We start from the raw sequence: 10,484 nt of genomic DNA on the forward strand, positions 1-10,484 counted from the left end.
ATCCTTTATAAAAAACAAACTTCTGCACAATTTAATAAACACAATTACTGTTTATTGGCTGAATTTAAAATATTGGATTAAATGGGAAATGTGGCCTGTGCAAAAGTTATGGCACATTTAATATGCTATGTGTTTTTCCCCCCAATATATTCGGTTCATATATAGAACATAATACATGATGCTTAGAAATTATCCTTAAAAATTTGCAGAACATCCCATATTTATGTTTTCCTCTGTAGAGTATGTGTTAACTTATTTTTACTTAGAAAAACAACAAAACGTAATTTGACTGGGGGTGTCCAGACTTTTGCATACAACGGTATGTAATGTTGACAACGGTGAAATAGTAATAAAACTAAAACTGAAAAATTATTTGGGGACTATTTTGACCTACAGTGTTCTGCCTTTACCCCTCCACCATAAATGAATAAAAAAACCTGTGGAATTCCCCTTTAATATCTCCCAACAACTATTGAACATTTCATGGTGGCAGATACTGTTCAGCCAACATTTAGAGATACTAAACCAGCTATTTAAGTTCAAAAGTTGGATTTACTGAAGTAGAGGCCAAAACACCTGCAGTAGAGACCAAAACAGCCCCTGTTTTTTACGTCAGTAAAGGAAACTTCACAGTTTGGTTTAGCGTGCTGGTAGCTCATCACACTCTGCTTTAGTGTGAACTTAACATGTGAAAGAGTGCTGTAGTAATGTGAGCACCACCGACTTAACAATGACAGTGGTTTGTAGGAAGTTTCAAGCCCTTTTTTAGATAAATGTGAGTAAACTGCCCACAAGCACAGCTTTTACACAAAACGTTGGAGGTTTTTATTTATTTATTTATTATTTTAATTTCAGCTTTGTAGGATTTTTACATTTAACCCCTTAAATAGTCTAGATCTGCTATAGTTTGCATTGTAGTCCATGTAGTTACTAAATAATACGACTGACGATGTCATATGCCTGGGATTTTAAAAGGGTTAAAAATGTGGCAAAAAATCTAATTTACACTTAATGACATTTGCAAAAAGGTTTGAAAATGGCTGCTAACAGTGTTTTTAGCAAGCTTAGGTACTGAACTAAATATGCATTTTTCATCTTAAAGACATTTTGATCTAAAGGCTTATACTTAAATGTCTAATCTAAATACAAATACTGTAGTTGATGCCCGTGTTCCCAAAACAAAAAATGTAAAGGGCCCATGTCATGGAAAACCACTTTTTTTCACTTTTCTGAAATAAAAGAGTGTGGTGTAGAATGTAAACATTGTTTGCAAGTTCCAAGAAGTACAGTTCACTCCACAGTCTAAAAAACTAAACTGCAAAAACAGCCAAATTTGAATTTGTTTATTTTTGTGATGTCACAAAAACCAACACGTTTACACATATCCAACTATTCAGCCTCCAGCAGTTTAGCTCTGCCCACCACCATAAGGAGTATTTCAGTCCTGACTGCTTCCTGAATGAGAATCAGAACAGAGCTAATTTACATACATGAGTCTTAAAAGCACAGCAGCAAAAACAGCCTGTTTAATTCAATCTCCAAAACTAGTAAAAGGAAAAGGCAAAAATGCTCTTAATGTGAAGAAATTTTATTCCAAGTCATTTTGGAGCATTTCTATTGGTCCATTTTGGAGCACAATATAAAGGACAACTGATGTGTTCAAATGATACAGAACAATAAAAATTAAAAACAATATTAAGATACATGTTTTTTTAAATGCCCCTCCCTCACACCACATAGTTTTCAGCACAACAAGGCCTCTTAGCATATATGCATCACCAGTCCTGCTGGAAAATCTCAGGTGGCTCATCATGAAGCTGCTTGAAAGAACAATTAAGAGTGCGTAAATCTGGATCAAGGCTAAGAGGGGCTCATTTCTACAAGAATATAAAATAGAAGAGAGATTTGTTTAATAGTTTTCCTGGTCTCTTCATAACCAATGTATTCACTGTTATTCTAAAATGTGGAAAACTAAATAAAAAAATTAGAGCTTTCTGAGTGATACCGTGTTTTCTATCACTGTATAAAAGGTTAGGCTATCTTTATTGTTGGGTGCCGTGTGATATTTTTGTGCTCATTCAGAATGCATAGCGGATCAGTAAGGGCTTATTATTGTTTTGTTTAATCAAAGTAACAATAAAACACGACTGCTGTTTGATTTATGTTCATATTCATGTGCTTTCTTGTTGACAGACTGTGTCTCTAAATGCTAAACAGCCGTGTCCCATCTGTGCTGTTAACTTGTGTTCCTCCATGCTTGTGTGTTTCAGAAGAGGAAGAGGAGGAGGAAGAAGAGAGTGATGATGAGTGTCAGGAGTTGGCGCTGCCCGCTGATGGAGCCGCTCTAGGGGAGGAGTCTCTGGAACCTCCGGCCAAGCTGGCCAGAACCGACCAGAGAGTACTGTTCAGCACGGGCAACACAGAGAACTGAGAACACATGCACTTACACACACGCACTCACACACACACCCTTAACTATACACACTCACACACCACACTGACATTCAGTATGTACACACAGTGGAAAATATGCTGCAGCCCACACAAGCCCACTCTTGTCACACAAACACTTGCTCCCTCACACAAACACACACACTGTAACAGAGGCACATATGGCAGGAGTTTACACTCACACACACTTATGTCACAATCACCGGAACAGATTAATATGGCCATATAGGGCATAGGAGTTGACCTATAGGATCCAATAGACCTCTGAAGTGTCGTCTTTCTGTAGTCAGTGTCGTGCCCATATTAGGAACTCTGGGTCTGAACTGGATTTCTCTGTGGGAAAAATGAATGGCACTTTTGACAAAACGCTGCTTTTGCACCCTGTTGTAAACAACAGTGTCCCAATGCGATATGTTTTGCTGTACAGAGAGAAACTAACTTTCTCAGGCTGTGACAGAAATGGTCCCACACACTGTGTCGTCTTCAGCCTGCGTTGATGCTCACTAGTTGCATAAACAAACTAACATGAGTTGCTTCCGAGGCTGAAGTTGTTCATAGCCGTTCATGGGCGTTACGTTTTAAAAGAGCTGCTGTAGAGTTTCTTGAGAGTGTCGAGAGATTCTTATAAGTCTCGTTTTTAGTGCCAAAGTGACCATTAGGGTTAGCTAATGTTCCTCTGCCCATTGCTTAGTAACACGAGACTCACAGTGCCCTTTATGCAGTTTGTTCAGAGGAAATTACAAGCGCATTGTGAGTTTTTATAGTGCCCTCAAAATCTCTCTGGAATTCCATTAAAAAAAAAATTGCCAACATACTCAATCATGCACTAAAATGCAAACAGAGATCCATTTTGGTCACAGCCTCAGGTTTCTTTTACAGTGGTAGTGATAGGAACCAGGCATCACGATGTCTGCAGCGCTAACATTTTAAATACTATCCAAAAAGACCAGTTAGCCTACACACATCTGTATACACAGAAGTGTGTGTGTATGTGTGTGTGTATATACACATTCACACACATACATAATGTTGATAGTGGTAAATTCCTTTGTGGTGCTATTTTGCCTTGCGTGTACCATGCTACCATGAGTGGATTTAAAAAACCTTGTCTCAGGCATCAGGAAGAGTACTTAGTGTAATAATTTTCTCTGAGGGAGCTTTTAGAAGCTCTTCGGATATCTGCTTCCTATCACCACTATCATTGTGAGCAATTCTGTAAGTTACTATAGAATGGGGCATTTCACACCAAACCATTCTGAATGAATTAATTCATAGATTAAGTGTTTGATAATACAGAACTTCAGAAAAATCAGCAGAATACCCCATAAAGGTGCTGAAATATGAATATTGCTAACAGTGCTGAGTGCTGCACTGAGATCATCAGATGTCACCTCAACAAAATACCTCATGCAAACCAGCAAGCTTTGTCAAACCAGGTAGTTAAGTTGTTTCAGCAGCAGTAGGCTACAGTTTGGGTAGCTGGTGTTGAATATAACAGTGTTGAAGTTTAGTGGTAGACTAACTTTCATTGATGTCATTTTAGTGCGCACAAACATTAACTTGCTCATGTCATTCATGTAGCATTATATGTATTCAGAGGATCCTGTGACACTTTGGCGCGTAAAATGTACACATATCAAGTTTGAAACGTTGTACACTACAGGGCACAACTGTGGCGATTTTTGAAAATGGCATTTGCTTTTCTCATAGAGAAAATCTGGAGCTCCTAAAATGGGCAAGACGCCGACTACAGAATGACACATGACTTCAGAGGCCTATAGAAATGCAGTGGAATCCTGAACTTCACTGAACACAGACACACCTCACAAACACACACAACCGACAGTATGTGTGTGGGTGTGTCAGTCAGCCCAACGATGTGTGAATGCAATGGAGAGGCTTTGTGTTCATTTCCCCACACCGGCACACAGTGCTGTGTCAAAGACAACAACAAAAACAACATCCAACAAAACACTGGAAACGAAGCCTGAAGATTCTTCTGGACACAGCATTGGGCTCAAAGTGGCCACATGAGGTTCTGTGGACGTCATTCAAACTCCTGCGGCCTACGAGGGCAAAACAGGCACATGTGGGAGACTGGCTGTAAGTGCGCGTGTGCGTATGTATGTGACGTAATGTTGGCGGCAGCCCCGCTGTGTGTTGTCTGTGTGTTTGTGGGTGCACCGGGGCCTTACTGCCGCGCTGATTTTATCAGTGTGAACGTGCGTGCTTTTTTTGTGTTTGTGTGTGTGCGCGCGTATGTCTGTATATATGTGTATGTTTGTGGTTCTCAAGAAGTGTTGATAGTTGTTTATGTTGGTGGATATTTTCAAAGGCATCCATATCTCTTTTGTTTTCGTTGCCTTCATTGAACACTACTGTGTGCTACATCCTCGTCAGTGCTGAGTAGATGCAGTTCAACTATAATGATAGGGATGTTTTTGTTTTTCCCCGTCATTGTGTCACTTTAATTCTCTCATCTCTGATTTTTTGTTTGGACATCCCTTCAGTCTCTTTGCACTGTTTTGTGCACATTTAATGGTTTGTTGTATATCTGATTCTGACCTACAGTCTCTCTTTACCAAAACTGCCTACACAGTCTCTTACACCCAGAGAGAGGGAGGGTGTAAAACTCACATTAATATTGACATGTCGATCCGCAGAGTGAACAGGGAGTGATGTGTGGATATACAGTACTGTGCAAAAGTCAGAGACCACCCTTCATTTATTTAATTTCCAGTCAAAAACAGTTATTAAGTTATTCATTTTTCAGATCAGGAAAAAAGCAGAAAACATATTTCACAGAAAAGTACACAGAAGCCTTAACAACTGAATATAATTTCTAATTTCCCCATATTTAATGTTTCTCCTTTTACCTTTTATTAAAGCTTTCATTCTCTTTAGGAGACTTGCTCTCAGTTTTTCAACGACATCTGCAGGGACTTTTTTCCACACCTCCAAAGTTCAGTCCTAGAAGTTGGTTGCAATTTGTGCTTCTCACAAGCCAAGTAATCCCAAACACATTCAGTGATGTTGAGGTCTGGACTCTGGGGTGGTCAGTCCATTATTCTGAGACCACTAGCAGCTTCTTTAGTTGATGATGCAGATTTTCTTCTTTTTTGTCCTTTTCTCAGGAACAGCTTCTTGACGGCTACACATCTTTTCAGACTCATAGCATTGAGGTGTCTTCTCACAGTGGAATGATGGACAGAAACACCTGTGGATTATTTCAGATCTGAAGCAAGAGTGGAGCTTGATTTTCTCTCTCTCTTAAATATGAAAGCTTTAAATACTGTTTTTTTTGATGATGGTCCACCAGGGCTTGCATGATTGTTAGGAGTCCCATTTATTGTGTCTTTTAGTAAATTTTTGAACTCCTATTTTGGAAACTCTGTTTTTCACTTGTTTTTTAACTTTCCCCTTCCTTAGACAAGTGGAATCTTACATCTAATTTCAGAATTATCTAAGAAAAAATTTATAATGTGTACTTTATCAGCTGTTTTGACTGGAAACTGCTAAGGTTGTCTCTGACTTTTGCACAGCGTTAGGTTTTACAAATCATTTCATTCTGTCTTTTTGACCCATTTGCCCCCATTTTTCCTAAGCAGGCTGACTCATTTTACCTTCGTTGGAACACATGTATTTGATCCTTTTCCTGTGTTGTATTGAAACAGTGTGTCACTGTAATTCTATACCTGTCTCCCTTTGACTGAGGGATCCTAAAGTACGTCACATCAGTTCTGTTTCCTACGCTACGTGTCTAGCACTATTTATTAGACTGTACATTTTGCGAGACACTGACGCAAACATTGGCTGCCCTGGTGTTGACCTATCAACAAACACAAACCAGCATGTACTCTCTCCTCTCTCCCTCAGAATCTAGTGATACAAAGACAGATAAGACATATCACACAATCTTCTGAAGAAGGCTTTCAGTACAATAGCCATTTTCATAACTGAAAAATTTCCCTTTTAAGGTCATTTCCGTTTCTTATTAAAAAAAAAAGAAGATAAAAAAAGAGTGCCAGTGTTTTATGAATCTTCTGAACCACAAGAATGATTGTGCCTTTGGAGTAATCGAATGAAATTCAAAGGTTTTTAATTTAAGCTATGAATAAAATAAGAATTTCTAAAATTGTGAATTTGTCCAAAAAAAGCCTGTTGTTCTGTTTTTTTGTCTGTTTTTCTTTATGTGTTGGAAGAAGCTACAACTGTGGCAGTTACTTCCGTCACCTTCGTGGAGCTGCTTAACAGCAAACGTGTTACATCTTGCTTCAGAAAATAGCTTGCACGTGAAGGTGCCTGATTTACAAAAGCCCCACACATATGGAGCGTGTTTTGGAGAGAGGGTTGATGCACCCACTGCCGAGAGAGCGTTTCCTCCCACAAAGACAAGATCGCACCTTTCAAGGAAGTCACTAATGAGAATGTTGCTTTGATTCTGGGTAATGGGCCTGAAAATCCCCTCAGAAAAGCAGCTCTTAGCATATCAGCAGTCGACTCATTCTCAGACAGCTCATTCTGCGTTAGCTTTACGCTGGTACTTTTATGCTGCATGACCTATTAAATCACCAGCAACTAAGGGTGGGCGGACCCGGACTTAAGTGTTGATACGTACAATCCTGATGTTTCCTTTTGAGAGCCTTCTATAAAAATAATGATAGTTGAGTTATAATTACTGCAAAGATTTTCAAATATATTTTTCAGGTTTTCTCCGTAGAAGTCACTGTGGCAAGGCTTTCTCTTAATTGTTTGTAGAAGTCTATGGTAAAAGTGTTAGTATCAGAATACTAGCCATCATACTACAAGATGAAAAAGACAGTCAGTGGTGTTGCCCATGTCTATCACCATAAGTAACAGATAAAGTTAAATCAGCAGTGATGGGATAGGGAAAAAGGGGAAAATGCCCCCTTACGAATAGTGGCCATTTACTGTAAAGCTAAACATACATGATGGTGATGCATAAACCTACACACAGTTAGGGGAAATGAACTGGAACAGCAGACAGTTTTGCTTTCATTGCACAAAAAGGGGCTTCTTGTGCCACTACTGGGGCAAGATGATCTCTACTTGGGTTAAGAAGCCCCCACTTAATTTATATGTCAAATGACCACAAGTTCAGCACTAAAATATATCTAAAAAAGTTCAGACCATGCCTTCAACATGGTGGTGGTAGTATGAGGGAAGACCGATTGAGGGAGGTGGGAGAACACTGAGAATTGGGCTGGAGTTCTGGGCAGCTTCTACGTGTAGCTAGAAGGCCAGACCCCCCTAATAGCTGTAGGAAGACTGATGCAAGACTGGGGAACAGGGAGGAGATGGGCTGGAGGTGGGGACTGCGAACGCTTCGTCTTGGGAACGGAAGGTGAGAATGTGAATTTATGAGGTGTTAGATTGGAAGCAGGAGGGGTTTCAGCCACGTCCCTCCCCCCAAACTTCAGTTATAACATAACTACAATAACGGAAATGTATATTATAAAATGAATTAAATTGTGGCCTGTATCAATTTATGTCTTAATGATTCCACTTCATTTTAAGAAACTATGACAAATGAAGGTAAAATGGAAGCGCTTGAATTGTCAGTTTTGTTCATTACTTTAAATACACTACATGTACTTATATTTAATTATTACGCCAATATTAACAATTAAAACAAATCAATAGCATTTAAAATGTAAATGGTAAGTGTTGATGATTATTAGACAGATCAAGTACAGATTGAAACCCTGGAAAACACACGAAAATTACCTTCAGCAAGGCAGCTCAAATAAAAATGTTGCCTGATTCCAGCTAACGGACGCTATAGGCAGTATGCAAAGCTAATGCTAGCCAGCCATTAAAACTCAAGGGGGGCATTTCGCCCTGTGTCAAAACAAGATGTACTGCTTCACTACAAATCACACCACCTTTATCATATATATCATATATTTTTCTTTTACTGTGCAGTGTACTAAAAACGCTTAGATCACTATTAAGCAATTAATAGATCAACTAAAAGGTTTCTAAGGGAAAAAAAACAGGGATGCAGTGATCCAATTGAAATTTCTGAATTCTGAATTAGACAATAACAATTCAGTGAATGTGTAGGGGTCATATTCGCCCCATCATTTGTTCAATAGCAAAAACAGGGTGGGGCCGGGGGTCTTCATTCAAATAGGCCCTAAAAATATCACAATACTAGCATTATCAGTTGTGTACATATATTATGTATCTTGTACACATATATTATGTACACAAGAGCCACCAATACTAAGAAAAAGGGTTAACCTTCCTAAGCAGATGTATGGAATGTGCTTTTTGTTACAGGCGAAGTCATTTCACATTACTATGTCTTGGTTACCGAGTATTAATGTCAAAAATGAACACTGTTCTGTGCATTCCTTTTCTCATTTTTTTTAAATGTTCAAGATTTTCAGAATAACGACCATAATGACAACCCTGTTATTAAAAACCAGCACAGATGAGCATGCATCCCTTGCAGGTCTATTTTCTGTTCTGGTACTGGTTTAGCCAGCATACCAGCATCCAAATCACAACATATGCTGGTTTTGCTGGTGATCAACATATCAGCTTTCTTTGCTGCTGATCAGAATCCAAAATACAGTATGGTGGTTTTGCTGGTGATCAGCCATGCTGGTTTACGTTGTTTTATCTAGCAGGGAGTTTGCAAGGAAACTGAATACAACAAGCTAATGTACACGTCCTTTCAGGGAACTGTCCAACACACAGGTGCACCCTGACCTGCTTAGCTCTAAATCATGAGTAACTTCCTTTACTGTTGTTTCCTAACGAGGGCCAGGAAGGAAAGTTACAAAAAAAAACTCCTTCCTGTCACACAGTCATTCACAGCAGGTTACAGTGATGCACTGAAGTCATAACTGCCGCCTGTAGAGGGCAGCATAACACTAGCATTGAAATTCTATCAGCCTGAAAGGCAGCATTAATCCCGAATCTCAGCTTGAGTGTGAAGTTGCAGGAGTGACAAATCACTGCTTAAACAATGCTCACTGAGAGTGGGATAGGGGGGTTAGTCGGGGTGCTGTTTTATTTTTCCCTTTTCAGGAATGTAATTCTACTTCCCTGAAGAACAGTTTAAGTGTAACCATCTTCTATTTAACATGAAAAAGCAGTATGTGGATTTTCATGCTACAATACCAGAGAACTACCTGAGCTTATGTGCAAGTGCCACCTAGTGGCAATTCTCTGGAGCACAGCATCGTTTGAATGACCCACAGAGTCATAAAACAGCCATGAAGCAAAGAAAAGATGACAAAACGACAGCATTAAGACACAAAACCGATTTAAAACACCAGACATTAAAAAGAAATACAATACAAATAGCCAAAAAAGAAAGTTAGTTTAGTTAAAAACTAAAAAATCCTAAACATTAAAAAAACATTTGTTGTGCATTTGTGGATACTATAAAAAACTTACAGTTCTACAAGTCTCTTTAAGACATAACATTAACACAGCAGCACTGAACAAAAAGGAACCTAAAAATGCAGATTTTTAAAATTTTTAAAAAAGTTTTTTATAATTTCTTCATAATTAAACAAAATTGTTATGACAATCTTCGATTAAGTCATTCAGAGTGATTTGATGTGAAACATTGAAGAGAAACTTACTGACTCACAGATGGTGGTGATATGAACTAGACGTCCAAAGCGCTTGCCTGGAACCTATTTTTAAAATAGTTTTGAGATTACAAATACCAGCTTTACATATTTTGTATATCCATTCATGGTGGAGAAATACATGCAGGTTCACTGGTCATTTTGTACAGTAAATAAAATGTCTTTGGATTTGTATTTGGAGTGTAAACATCATAGACATGCGAGTCTGTCATTTTCTCTATGATTAATTTAATTTCAAAACCACTCTAAATGACTTTGTTTACATCTCTACAATTGAATTATAAAATTGAAACTTATTTCCACTAAATGTGTTTATGTATTATTAGCCTTAGCCTTAGCTTGCCATGTGAGTGCAGATGAGTTTGTTAAGCTAGAAAAGTAGAAATTTGGAATTACTGT

At 38.5% G+C, this 10,484-nt stretch overlaps 1 protein-coding gene across 3 annotated transcripts in view; it reads left to right on the plus strand.

Moving 5' to 3' along the window:
• Positions 1–6,589, plus strand: part of rfx1a (regulatory factor X, 1a (influences HLA class II expression)) — a 31,270-nt gene extending 24,681 nt beyond the window's left edge. For 2 of the 3 annotated variants that reach the window (XM_036589982.1, XM_036589983.1), the window contains exons 18-19: positions 2,271–2,398; positions 4,162–6,589. In XM_036589982.1, coding sequence (XP_036445875.1) covers positions 2,271–2,398; positions 4,162–4,209 — 176 coding nt within the window. In that variant the 3' untranslated portion in view covers positions 4,210–6,589. Of the gene's footprint in view, positions 1–2,270; positions 4,063–4,161 lie in introns of those variants that run through there. The other variant, XM_036589984.1, reaches the window with a different exon arrangement.
• The last annotated feature ends 3,895 nt before the right edge of the window (positions 6,590–10,484 follow it).

The sequence above is a fragment of the Colossoma macropomum genome, unplaced genomic scaffold, assembly GCF_904425465.1.
Source record: "Colossoma macropomum unplaced genomic scaffold, Colossoma_macropomum, whole genome shotgun sequence".
Taxonomy (NCBI): domain Eukaryota; kingdom Metazoa; phylum Chordata; class Actinopteri; order Characiformes; family Serrasalmidae; genus Colossoma; species Colossoma macropomum.